The sequence below is a fragment of the Strigops habroptila genome, chromosome 2, assembly GCF_004027225.2.
Source record: "Strigops habroptila isolate Jane chromosome 2, bStrHab1.2.pri, whole genome shotgun sequence".
Taxonomy (NCBI): Eukaryota; Metazoa; Chordata; class Aves; order Psittaciformes; family Psittacidae; genus Strigops; species Strigops habroptila.
Window position 1 is genome coordinate 100,253,414 of NC_044278.2, and position 14,081 is coordinate 100,267,494.

Genomic DNA, 14,081 nt, shown 5'->3' on the forward strand with positions numbered 1-14,081 from the left:
CCGAGGAGCGAGGACGGCCATTTCCTCACGGGCAGCTGCGGGGGACCCCTCCGGCGGGGCCGCCGACCCGCCTCGCCTGTGGGGCAGGAGCCGGGCCGGACCCCGGGGCAACTTCCCCGCCCCACGGGGGCTGAGGCGCGGGGGAGGGGAGGAGGGCGGAGGGCGGTGAAGCGCTGGGCCCGGGACGGCGCGCTGGGGAGGGCTGGCGGCGGCGGTGCTGCCCCGGGGTCCGGGGCGGGCGGCGTGCCGGGCGGCGCTCAGGTGAAGGTGCCGCCCGCCTGACGCGGGCTGCGGGGCTGCCCCGCGGCCCCATGTGGCCGCCACCGCCCGTCCCCGGCGAGGGGAGCTCCTGCCGGCGCTGAGCGGGGCTGCCTGGGGCGGCATGCGGAGCCGCCGAGAATGAGCAGCCAGCGCCGCTCGGCCAAGGCGCAGCTCCGGAGGTCGCTGAGCGAGCAGCTGCGGGACTCCACCGCCAAAGCCTGGGACTTGCTGTGGAGGAATGTCCGGGAGCGGCGGCTCGCAGGTCAGTCCCGCCGCGCCGTGGCTGCCGCTACCTGCCCGCGGCCGCTTGAGGGGCGACCCGAGGGACGCCCCGGCAGTGCAGCGGGCTCCCGCGCTGAGGGGACGCCCCGGGGCATGGCCGGGGCTCCTGGGGGGCGCCTGCCGCCGCGCCGGAGCGCGGAGACCTCGGGGCTTCAGCGCGGGCAGGACGGGGAGCGCCTCGGCTGCCGGCACGGATGCGGTTGGCAGTCGCCGGGCAGGTCGGGCTGCGGGCAAGAGCCGGGGTGCAGGCAGGTCGGACCCCCAGCACCTGCCCGGATCCTGGCGGGCACGGTGGGCATGGTGCCACAAGCAGTCGGGCTCAGGGCTAAACCTGGAGGTAGCTCCAAATCGGAGGCACCTTCTGAGCATCTCAGAAATCAGGAGGGTTGACTTTGCCTCTTGTAAGCCGACTCACCTGCTTAACTGATCAGTTTCCTAAGTCACTTGCAGTCCAGGACGGTTCCTCGTAGGGTTTGCATCTGAGGAGGATCACAGCTCCCAAAATAGAATGGTTTGTTTCATTTTCAGATTACTTTTATAGCTTTCAGTCATCTAACTTGCCTGGAAAACCGGGCTCCTGCAGTCATACCATCCCCAGGAGGAGACCAGAGCAGGGCAGGTGCTCCAGTAGGTCAGGTCACATTTCCAGCACTGCTATTGCAGCAGCACATTTGCTTTATGCATGCAAACATACAACTAAATTGTATTTGTAAAATACTTAATGATTTAAGAGATCTAGAGCGTATATGAAAGTACACGGTAGAGTTACTATACTAGAAAACAATACATCAAGATTTATGAGCAGAATCATGTATGATGAAGGCTAATTTGTAAAGATGGATTCCTCTACCACATCCTACAGCATTGTTAAGCGTTTGGTGACCTTGCCTAGGGCATGGTGACATACTGGCATTGTATAATACAGAAGTAAATAGTGTATGATGCAGGTCTTTAAACTGTGTCTACAGCACAATAGTTCTTATGTACATACAATTAACAGATAAAAATTGTGTGGTAATTTTTTTGAAAATAAAGTAGGTAGCTTCAATAATGAATTATTAAACCAGCTAATTTTCTAGTTTTATGGTTACCGAAAATATTAATCTGTCTTTACATGTTACCTACTTTTCCCTATATTAGTAGCAGATGCCAGCAGACATTCAGCAAGGATACTGTTGGCTATTTTTTCTTTTTTGGTCAAAGACAAGTATTGCTTGATTGAGCAAAGGAACTGGGCAGGCTGCCATGAAGCTGTAGCCAACTTCTTAAGCAACTGGGTATTAAAACTGATGGAGTCAAACTTTTTTATTTAAGGTGGGTAGAATGCTAATGTCCTGCATTTATGCACTGCCATAATTTAAGTGCTATTCATAATAGGCTGGTGGGACACTGATACACATGCCCATTAATTAAATGAATTATTTGAATACATAACAAAATGTGTACAAATAATGTCTCTTGATTCTAGAGATGTTGTCTTGTTCAGATGCTTTTATGTCTCTGACATTTTTTTCCATGTTTTTATATTTATTTATCCCTCTGGCCCCTGTAGCTGCAGTGCATATTCCTATGCCTCTCTTTCCAGTTTTTGTTAATGAGAAGGCAGGGAATTTAAGCTGATCAAAATGTCTCATTATCTTATGGTTGCAAAACCTTCTTCTCCATCACAATAGATCCAATCCTAATCAGGCAGATAGTTGTACGAATTCCTTTTTTTTTTTTTCTCTTTTCCAAGGTTGACATTGTAGTTCATCCTGGACTGACAGTCAGAGCAGCAATGTAACGGGTAACTAGCATTTAAGAGCAGTGACCAAAACAAAACTTAGTTTTAACCATCAGTGTGCTGTCGTATTTCAATCATCAAGCCAAATAAAGACTTGTGATTAAATCGTTGTGATGATGGCTTTGCGGGCACTAACGTAGTTACTCTTTTGGTCTACTTTACTTTTTCATCTGTTTGTAAAGGTTTCAGACACCAGTTGCCCAACATATCTCTGTAAAGAAAGTAAGCACAAAGCAGCTTAATTCACAAACATAACTGTTGGGGATGAAATGCTGGGAGGTCTCTTGTCCAGCCTCCAGCTCAGAGCAGGGAAGGGTACTGGGAACAGGCAGGTTGTTCAGGCTTTCCTCAGTGCTCCTTAGGTAGGGTTTCTGCCCTGATGTCCATGCTGTGGAGCAAAAGGCAGCAGTACACGATTGGGCAGTGAGTGTGTGAGCTGGAGCAAGGAGCTGAACCTTGGCTGGAGCAAGGATGGAGCTGAACCTTGGCTTGACCACTCTGAAAGAGACAGACAGTGTGTCTGGGTTGCTGTGGAGAGTAAGCTGTACATAAGAAGACTGCTGCAGTGTGCTGCTTCCCTGCCTCCCTCGCCCTTTACAGAAGAGGTTAGCAGCAGTCTGGCTCCCACCATCGTCCTCTTATTCAGCACAGATCTATCGTGCCCAGCAGCTTGTAGTCACTCCCTGATGCACTGACCAGGATTTGTTTTTTAAACAGTGAGTGTACCCGCTAGGTTTAGGAATTCGACTTGTGTATTTAACAGACTCTTCAGAAGGGATAACCCTAAGGTGATTCTGAGATCTCTGCTCAAATCGTGATCACCTGTTACATTAAAACCCAACAAGTTGTAGCTGTTACATCCATTGTATGTAGGTGAAAAGTGCTATCCTCTATCTGACATTCTTTCAGTTACAATAAAATAAATAAACCACCTAAAATATTTAAGTTTTGAAATTCAGTACTTCAGAGTCAGGAAACGCCAGAGGTAAGGTGGCTGCCTCCTCGCAATGTCAGATTGTCTTTTAATGGTATGATATCCACTGCTAAATCTGTTAGCCTAGAGCCTGCTGAAATCGTAGGCTGAGCACACAATTAAAAGTTCCCTCAAGTGCTCATGAACATGGTGTTTAGGAGCACTAAGTCTTGCATACCTCACACCATTAATGTTTTAATTGTATTCTTAGAAGCTGTAAGGTTACGTTGTTCCCATTTTACAGATAAGAACCAGAGGTACAATGAGATTGAACTCAGACATATCAATAACTGTGAGAGTTAGAACTTGAATTTTCTACTTTAATATCCAAATTACAGCTCTCAGTGGTTCCTATTGCGCAGCACTCATGCAAATCAGCCCCTGGGTTCTAATTGTACTGCACCCAGGGAATGAGTAGCTGGTAGTTCCTGGCAGTGTGGTCAGATTTTGTTTCAAGTGACTTGGTGAAAACCAGACAGAGGGATGGAACAGCAGAGGCACCATTTACTTGGCATAGTCTCAGAAACACATTTTTTCCTCTGTGTACTGTCTCCCACCCTTTCCTGCATGCTTCTGCAAGAGATGCAGCAGCAGGAGCCCTGCAGCAGCTGGCTTAGTTGGGTACATGATGCTGATATGTGACGACTGTCCATCATCAGATGGGATCCTTGGGAAGTGCATGTGCGGATGAGGTTAAGACTTTGTCCTAGTGTCTAATGGGAGGAGGGCTGAATTAGGATTAAACAGGTGACTTCAATTCTGAGACTTCCTGAAGTTTGAAAATGTGACTTTGTGATCCTAACATTCTTGTAATAATAGAAAGCTTTGCCTTTATTTTCCAAGGTTTAGCTTTTAGCTGTGGTTTTGCAATCCACACAGATTTCTGCTCTGTGAGGCTGCCACTGCTGTTTCTGCAGAGTAGCAGTACATCCTCAGCCTTTTTACCAAATCTCTTCTCTCCTGAATTTCATGCCCCACAATACTTTGTATATTCTGTGTTCTTGAAGAGATTATATCCCTATTTGATTTCCTCTACCTCTTCAGGCACAGTTGCTCTTATCTTTTCATTGACCATCCTCTCTACTGCCTGACTGGTACGGAAATACAGGACAGGATACCCGAGAGCACTGCCCAAGCTTCTACTTAGCTCTAGAGCTCTCCAGAAGCAACTGCCTGAAGTGGTTTTGGGGAAGGATCTCGGATGCTCCCACCTTTTTTGGGGCTTGGCCGTGCTCCAGGTAAATGGAATCTTGGTGTGAGTTTTCCACCAAGTCTCCAGTAGTTTGCTCCGACTGGCATTTCAAAGTTTTATAACTTGGCCAAGTTTGGTCAGATTTCTCAGACACTAATCCTAGAATACGCTTTTGGTATGAGGTTACACATTTTTGTTTCAAAGGACGAAGCACTAGTTTCTCAATCAAGCAGCATGAAAATGTATGGGGGGACAACATACTGTGGACTTATTTTATCTTAGAAATAGATGACCAAAAATTTAAACAGGAGCATGAGGCAGGCTCATAATTAAAAGAAAATTTTAGTCTAAAGAAGCCCAAATCAAGATCTTAAAATGGAAAGGTTTAGAAGACCTACTCTTGGGTATCATTAACTCTTCAGGAAGAACTTGTACACTTATTTGCATCTGTGTGGAGACCAGAGAGGGACTATTCATCAGGGACTGTAGTGATAGGACAAGGGGCAATGTGTTCAAACCTAGACAGGGGAGATTTAGGTTAGATGTGAGGAAAAAAGTCTTTACTCTGGGAGTGGCGAGGCACTGGAACAGGCTGCCCAAGGGAGTTAAGAATGCTCCATCGCTGGCAGCGTTCAAGGCCAGGTTGGATGGGGCTTTGAGCAACCTGGTCTAGTGTGAGGTGTCCCTGCCCATGGCAGGGGGATTGGAACTAGAATGATCTCTAAGGTCCTTTCTAACCCTAACCATTCTATGATTCTAAGTGTCTCTTCAAATGTGACTGAAATGCGTTTATGTCAAAGATTAATCTGAACACTAGCTGAAGAAGGGTAGAAAATGGAGAATAATTTGTCCAGCAGAAAGTAATTGCCACATTCAGCATTTGGCGAAAACATCAAGGCAATGCCCCTTCTCCTCTCAAGAGTAACTTTTGGATTGGTTTATAGATTATTGTGGCTTTATTGGGTGCAAATTAGCAAGCCTAAGTTTGTAACTCCACCTCTGGTGACATGGTGCTTCCTGGCACCAGCTAATCTGTTGATCCTGGGGAATATGGAAGAGAAAAGCAGGTCTTAAAAGAAACTAGTGGTCACAACTAGAACTATATGAGTTTTAGCAATTTTCTGTTGTGTATGCATGGAGACAAGAGCAGACATATTTCTGGAGCCTAATCAGAGAAGATGCAAATCTATAGGTGCCTCATAGTTTTCAGTTTTCAGTTAGGATGAAACATTTCTAAGAACTTGCGTTTGCAAAATTGTGCTCTGCGAAGCAGAAGTCATTATTTCTGGTGTGATGTATCCTGAGGTCCGTGTTAGGAGAGCCCAGAGAAAACACAGGTACCAGGCTCCTTGGTTCTCAGAGAAGGACCTAAGCAAGACCTCCCTAAGCAAAGGCAGGAGTCCTGGTATGGAACCAACCTTGCGTCTGCTGCATCTTGTTATTATGCTATTGCTGAAATTTCTTCTTAATTAAGACCTCTGAGTACAGTGCAAATGCAGCAGGTTAATCTAATTAAAGCCATTCAAGAAAATAGAGGATTTTTTTTATAAAATAATTTTGCCAGGTCAGTTTTCATTAGGGAGCGTGGGAGATGTGTATGTGAAAAATCTGGTATTGTGGCCAGTTCAGTGGGCATACTTTTATGTTCTGTTTTAAAATATGCACATACAGTTTCAGAAAGCAAAGCAGAGATACTGCAGTCTGTCTCCCCACAAGTGCACTGGAGAGTACAAGATGCTGATTCTCATGTATGTTGATAAGATGTATATGTGTAAATTCCTCTCTAACTCGACCCCATCAATGCGAAAAGACTGTCCTTTGTCAAGGAGAAAAGTTATGAAAGATGTTCTTTATTCGTGAGGGAGCGCTTCAGGGAAGAAAGAAAGTGACTTGTGAGTGATTCGTTTGGTCAGGCATGCCAAGAAATTTTCTGCTCTTCTATCAGTCTTATATATAATGTAGTAGCCAAAAAAGTAGTCACTGATCTCATAAATTACATTATAGCACATTAATTGTGCTATATATTCTATATTAATGTTAGGAGGGGGTTTTAGGTGAATTTCTTTAAAATATATAGATGCTTTTCTTTGCATGCAGGTTATGTCAGTATTCTGTAATTTCCATCCCCTTCCCTAGATGCTCCTTCAAGGCCAGTGGTTTGAATCTGAAAAGGGGGCAATGGTGGCAGAATACCACCATTGTTAGTTCTGCTGCTGCCGGGTTCTCATGACCCTCAGCAACAAGAAGTTAATTCCAGAAATACAATTACAAAAATACCAATATGCTTGACCTGCTAAGTATTTCTGTACCAGCATGAGACTGTGAAGGGGGGTGATGGAGGACTCCCCACTGTCTCAAAGTCCAGAGAAAGCTGTGATTTTCTCATACCCGCTCTCATGGCTCTGCTGCCGTTTGCTGGGTAAGATTTGGAGTGACTCTGGAGGAGCAACAGGCGACAACTTTCATCTTCTGGGTTTACATTTAATACATCAATTCTGTACTTGACGAAGTCCTGCTTCCATCAGAGAGCTGTACCAGAGATTATTTTCCTAAGAGAAATTCAATTTTGATTACTTAATTGCCTAACATTATGAGATATAAAACTCTGCTGATAAAATGGGGAATCAGTGCTGGTAATAGAACTGGATACCATTTGAATCAGTCAGTTCCTATTTGATAGCTATTGAGAAAAGATTCTTGATAGTTCTCTTTCTTTCTGGAGCTTGGCTGTTCCCTGATTTAAATGACACCTTAATCTTTAGAAAATACACTTTTTTTTTCCTAGAAAGTTACGATGTTGGTCTTTTTCATGGTACAACTTTCTTTTATTTTATTTTAATTTTGCTACTGACTGCATGGTTCGTCGAGTATCCACAAAGTTCTTTCACTTTTCAGTAGACAAATATTTCTGCTTATTTCTCTGCACATACACATGGCTTCAGTTCATTCCACTTGTAGATGTTTCCTGTGTGCCTAGAAGGCTGATACCTCAGTATGCCACACCATGCCTTTATGGAGGATTCCTGTAAGCATTGTAATTATTGCTGATGATTGCAGACCATAATATTGGAAACAAATCGCAGTCCTATTTTTCCAGGAGCAGTATACATAATGCAATATTGTTTATGCTTCTGTATGTTTAGATAGATGTGTTTATTGGTACTCATATTTTTCTGTAATATATAGGAGCTCATAGAGACTGCTACAAATGCTTAACTTATTTTTCTGACATTAAACTGTAATGACATTTTTCTATCCCAAGATTGCTTCTTAATACCAGTCATGGCATAATAAATTATGTATCTTCTCAGTTATTTCCTATTGAGTGTTTTGTATTTATTCATATGACTGTAATCCTACAGACCACTTCCCATATTCCCACAAAAATTACTTTATTTATAATAATAATTATGCCAGAACATTTTTATAGAAAATTTATATTCACAATAAACTTTTAGCTGCAAAGTGAACACCATAATAATTCCCATCAATACAGCCTTGTTGGTGGCTGGCCAGCAAATTCCTAAACATAGGAGATTTCTGGACTCAGTAAGTCCTGGAGACTGGACTCCCATTCTTCTGCTTTCCCAGCTACAGTAGGATGTGTTTAGTTTCAGGAATCAATCAGTCTCAGTTCTGAATTTTGTGTTACCTCTATTTGTTTGAATGAAAAAAACTTTAAAAATGTCCCACATTGTAATGTTTTTAGGATTCTCAAAATTTAGATGACTTCACAATTTGATTTGTGCAATACTTGCCAGGCAGTGCCCCTACTTCATAGCACTGGTTTCACTTATGCTTGTCTTTTTGTATTCTGTATTTCTTGCAGCATTTCTTGTGAGACAGATGTCCTGTTTTGCTCTTCCTGATTTCTTCTGGTTTTCTGTCAGCATGGCCAATTCCTGTGCAGCTTTCCTTTAGAAATCATATCCTGGGTCACAATTCAGTGAGAACCCCAGCTTTCACTTCAATTGGAGCATTTTTTAATAGCAAATCTGAAAAGAAAAGCTTGAAAATGTGAACTTCAGAGTCTGAAAAGATAGAAAACAGAACAATATTTTTTTTTTTTTTTTTAATGTCATAGTTTTAAGCCAGCCTCAAGATTTTAAAGAAGTGATGCCTGTCTTATGATTCTTGAAAAATTAGTTTGGGGAATATTATTTTCAATTAATAAAGAATTTGTCATAGTTTCTTTCGGTTATTACAGGCTTAAAAGTATGACAGTGTAGGAGGTTCCTTATTAGAGCATCCACAAGAAGACTGCGCTTCTATAGCTCCTTTGCATGCCCTGTTTGCAGTTTAAAAATGAAAATATTTTTGCAGTCAAACCATCCTGATGCAGCATGTACTGCAAATAAGCTAAGATTGAATGCACATAGATATGAGTGCAGTAAGTAGCTGTGGTGCAAGAAGGGATCAGCAACATCTGCAGTTCGTGACACTTGGTTCCAAAAAATCGCAAACTCCAAAAATCAATTTAATTAATTTATGAAATAATCAATTCCATGTGAAATACTCTGCCTGTCGTTCCAGTAGAGGGCAGTAATTTACATACAGTAATATCAATTAGTGTGTGTACTCAACATGAGTTGCAGAATACTAGACACACTAACTGGTTTTATTAATACAGTGCAATATTTAAGGCGCACTAAGCCCCTCAAGTGTAGAGTGCCATTGAGAAGTCTTATTTTCTGTGCTTTTGCACCAGGACTTACATGTAATTGCACTGGAGTTTATGCAAGTTTTATTCAGTTCACTAAACTAAATCACTTCCACATACCACAATGCTACATGCAGAGGTGTGCAACACATGCCTCCAGTTTAATGCCATAAACCCTCCCAGACTGAGGGACTGTGACACAGCTCTGACATTATTTGGGTCACTTAAAGCAAGAAAACATGCCAAAAACTCTGCTCGGCTCCCAAATTAATCACATGAAGTCCAAAACTATGCAGTGGAGATATGGCCTCTTTTACCTGCAGGATGCTAGTCTGGAGCAGTGTGTACAGACGAGCTCTCTGTCCTTTGGCGTAGAGTCCTGAAATTACTTCCAGCAATTACTACACTTAGCAGTGTAGAAATAGACTAAAATCCATGTGAATTAAAAATCCAAGGTGTTTCCAGCTAGTATGCTAATGAAAACTAGAACATACTCTGCTGTATGTAGTCATCAGAGTGAATTGTAGTTCAGTGGTTAATTTCATTGAGATACTGATTTTTTCCTCTGTTGCTGTTGAACAGTAAGTACATAGAATAGTTTTTGTGTCCAGAAATGATTTTTACAGATCCAGCAATGTTCTGTGGTATAGTGGAAGAGGAGGCACCAAAACTTATAATCATTGTGTTTCTTTAAGCTGTAAGAATTCGATTCCTAATCTATTTCAAAAACACTACCATTTATGCTTAGCTAATAATTGTTTAAATCACAAGTATTCCTTTAGCAGCAAGGTAAGTTCAGTACCTCCAAGATAGCCTTGCTTACTTTGCAAATTTTACTTGTAACAGATGTAAAATAATGTGGGGATAATCAGCTTCTTCCATTGCTCAAGCTAAATGAATGGCACTGGTGCTCTGAGAAGACAAACAGCATGTTTTCTGGGGAGGAGAGACTCATGTCCCAGGCCGTGATGGTGCAGAAGACACTGAATCTTCACAGGTCATTTAATATAGAAACACTTAAAAAAAACCCCAAAACAAACCAAACAAGCAGAACTGGAGTATTGGTTTTGTTCTACAAAGAATTTAAGGGGAAATTACCTTCAGGACAGAAGCATAGTTCAAATGTACCTTATATCATATGTAGCTCTGTCTGAATCTGAGCTAAGAGTAGCTTGAAATATCTTTGTATTTGGGCTTCTATTTAAGAAGAAATTAATGGTAACTGTCAGCTCCAGGAGGGGGTTAGCCTGAGGGAATGTTGAAAGAGTTAAGTCAAAACCAATGTTACAAATTACGCTTCTCAGTCAAAATACTGAATAATTACACTTAGCATTTCAAAAAGGATTACTAAAGATTTAGGCATCTCCTGCATTGGCTCATAGCTTAGACTTCCCTAAAGTGCATTGCACTTGTGTAATTTTATTTTAGATTCACTGCATGAAGGAAGAAGGACCTGAGCATTTGTCCAAACTTTTAAGTTATTTTCAATGTGTGTCTCATTCTTCTGGTAAATGCACCTCTCTTTCCACACACCTGTCCCATTCATCCTGATCTGAATGACACAGTTTCATAGTTTATCCAGAATAAAGCTGTAGTAAATTATTTGAGACTGTGAGTCATTTATATGTCAGTTGACTGCTGAAAGAATATGCCATTGGCATGTCATGGTCTTGCTCATTTTAAGAGGTCTCTTTAACATAAGGACAGATTTTATTTAAATAAATCAATTTTGCAGGGAGATTTCAGCCATTGGATTTGTAGTAAGAAAGAAACTTTTTATTTATGATGTTGGAAGACCACAGCTGGGAATGCACCCATTAATAGACTCAAACAGATGGATTCTGACAAATCTGTGAACTATTCACAGTCTTTTTTAGCAAATATTTTGCAGCAATCCCAACTTGCAAATGCTACTTCAGAAACAAATATGGAACTATCTGTCTGTCTCAAGGCACAAACCGATAGAGTCATGAGTGACTTTAAAGTACTGTGGGCTGAGTATGCATATGATACTCCCTTAAAATTTAGGAAGGAGTGCTCTTAAGGGAGAATAGTTATGCCTTGATGCAATAAATGTTTTGAGTTATGAAGTCATAGAAGCATAGAATCATTTAGGTTGGAAAAGACCTGTAAGGTCGTTGAGTCCAACCATTAACCTAACTCTGCCAAGTCCACCACTAAACCATGTCCTCATCTACATGTCTTTTAAATACCTCCAGGAATGGTGACTCCACCACTTCCCTGGGCAGCCTGTTCCAGTGCTTGACTATCCTTCTGGTGCAGAAATTTTCCCTAATATCCCATCTAAACTGCCCCTGGAGTAACTCGAGACCATTTCCTCTTGTCTTATCACTTGTCACTTAAGAAAAGAGACAGACACCGACCTTGCTACAAGCTTGGGCTTCTTGTTGCAACTTCATCGCTGCCTGCCTGAGAAATCAATAATAGATAATAGCCTGAGGGCCATACCAGAGTAGGAAGCTTTCTCTGCGCACCTTTAACCTGGGCCCAAGGGAGGCAGCTGGCTGTGCTAAGAAGTGGGTTCCACTTGCCTCACACCCATCATGCGAGTGAACATGGGCAGGCTGGAGTGGTCGCAGAGGAGAAGCGCCTGCCTTGGGCCGGAGGTTGTCACCACTGTCCCCTATCCCTTAAATCCCTGTGTTCAGCCAGGCAGAGAGAAGATCGGGGGTCTTCCATATCATGAGTCCTGTTGGGCCTGTCTCAGGGAAGGCAGGGTGCGATTCCAGCAGTCTGTTTCTCTCTCACAATCCCTGATGCTCCTCGACCTCCTCACTAACCGGAGGAGCCTCTGTACCTGCACACACCTCTCACTGGTGTGCTCATTAATGCCTTCCAGTACTGGCCTAAAAGCAGGGCACGGCCCACAGCCTGACACTGGAATGGCAGCACATTCCCACCGGAGCTCTGTCCAAGTAGTTGCGTCTGTCAAGGTGGGTGCAGACCTTAGAGAGACTGTGGCTTTGTGCTTTATGCCAGGGTGGATACCACAGCTCCTTTATCGAGTAGGCAGGGCTTCAGCTGTCATGCCTTGCCCTGGTCCTGGCCTTGCCCAGGTCCTGTCAGCCACTGTGGCACAAGCTGTGGGCTCCCGGCAGCTCTTTCAGCTTCCCTGCAGGTCCCCTTGGTTCAGACGACATCCTAGCCACTGTGAGCGTGCAGGCACCAGAGCCACTTGTCTCAGCGACTTTGTGCTATTTTCAGTTACACTGCATTTAAATCTCACACACGCATTATTTCTCTTCATTTTTTAAACTTTAATTTGTAGCTTTGTATTTTTATCGAATGTCGCTGTGTTTCTGGTATTATATGACGACTGATTCCTCTTTTCTGCATTGTTTATTACTTCATTCACCTTTACCATATCTTCTCCTACTTTTCTCAGTTGAGATTTTCAAAGCACCATGACACCATTAGAGCCCTTCAGCTACTGTTGAACAGACTGGGAAATTATATAGCCAAAAAGACACCGTCAGCTTTCAAAATGTTGGTAATTGCCATTAACATGCATAACCAAACATATGTACATTGAACCTCTACCTGAATTTCTGTCACATGATGAACTGTTTGGGGTTTTGCCCCATTTCTTTCCTGGGGAGAACTCTTACAGCTTTGTTATCAAAGATTTTGACCTATTTTTTTCTGCCAGTTACATTAAGGAAAATAAACAGCAGCATCTCCAAAATCAGCAGAAACACTCTGGATTCTGATGTAAGGACAGCTTTTATTATCCTGAGTTGGCTCACTCCATCGCTCCTTAAAATAAAGAATTAGTTCATAGAGAATCACAAGCATATAGTTTTACATCAGCTTGGCAAATTAGTATTTTGGTAATTACAGTTGTTGTCTCTTTATATGTCCCTAACAACTCCAAGTGCTTTTATTTCAGAACAAAACTGATAATTTTATTATGGCCTTAATTCAGCAGAGCACTTAAATGCTTTGTAAATTTAAATGGTTAAGTGTTCAATTTACGTGGACGCATCTGTTTTGTTACATTTAACCTCTAAACCAACAGCACAATCTTTTTAAAAAAGATTTATGAAATCAGTGTGTTAGTGAGTTCATCAGAAATGTAAAGGTACCAAACCATCCGTATTTCCAGCATGTAATAAAATAGAGGATACTATACCTAATCCAATTCAAATAGAGATCAAATACATTTCAGAATCTAGGTTATACAAGACACCACCAAATAAAACTGACTCTGAAACATCTGTTTTGTTTTATAAACATGAATAATTACAAAATGGCCTAAGCTATTTCTTTTGAAGGCACCCTAAAGAACAAGGACATCAGGACAAATGTTACAAAGCCAAGGCATATTCGTTAATTGTGGCATGGCAGCATTTTAAAGAAACTATCAAATTCGGAGGGATTATAAAACAGCTGGGATGAATTGTAGGTAAGGACTCCCTTATTTCTCTAGATTCTAGGTTACAATAGGGGCTATAACACAGGGCACTCACTCTTTCACTCTGTGTTGCTTTCTCTTAAGGGAGGATCATGACTTTTAGAAGACTGGAACCATTATCTCTTTTTTTATGGAAAGCATCAATTGGTGCAATTATTAAAGATCTTGAAACTGGGAGGAAGTTTATTGCTGTGATAGATCAGGCAACATATGGAAGTAAGTAAGACATTCTCCAGAGACAGATTAAGTTTTTGCCAAGGCATTTTATTAAAATTTTTGAAAATAAACAGGTCATTAATTGGGTCCAGATTTAGCTACTGCAAATTGTGCAGAGATGTTGCAAGCCAGATGCTTTCCCCTATTTGTTTTTACAACCCTTTCTATTTATGGATGCTCTTATTTAATGGCTTATTCCTTTAGTAGAGGGCATTGTTTTGCACCGGAAGTCTCGTCTCTCAATTAGTTTTGCCAGTAGATCCCTAAGTGAAACAAACA

The 14,081-nt window shown here is 42.3% G+C and overlaps 1 protein-coding gene across 2 annotated transcripts in view; it reads left to right on the forward strand.

The window, feature by feature from the left end:
- STARD13 (StAR related lipid transfer domain containing 13) overlaps positions 1–14,081 on the forward strand; it is a 249,435-nt gene that overhangs the window by 106,369 nt on the left and 128,985 nt on the right. Inside the window, exon 1 of one of the 2 annotated variants that reach the window (XM_030475578.1) lies at positions 341–523. The exons of the other annotated variant lie outside the window; for it this stretch is intronic. Within the exon in view, the coding sequence (XP_030331438.1) occupies positions 400–523 (124 nt within the window). The 5' untranslated portion in view covers positions 341–399. Of the gene's footprint in view, positions 1–340; positions 524–14,081 lie in introns of those variants that run through there. 2 annotated transcript variants of the gene reach the window in all.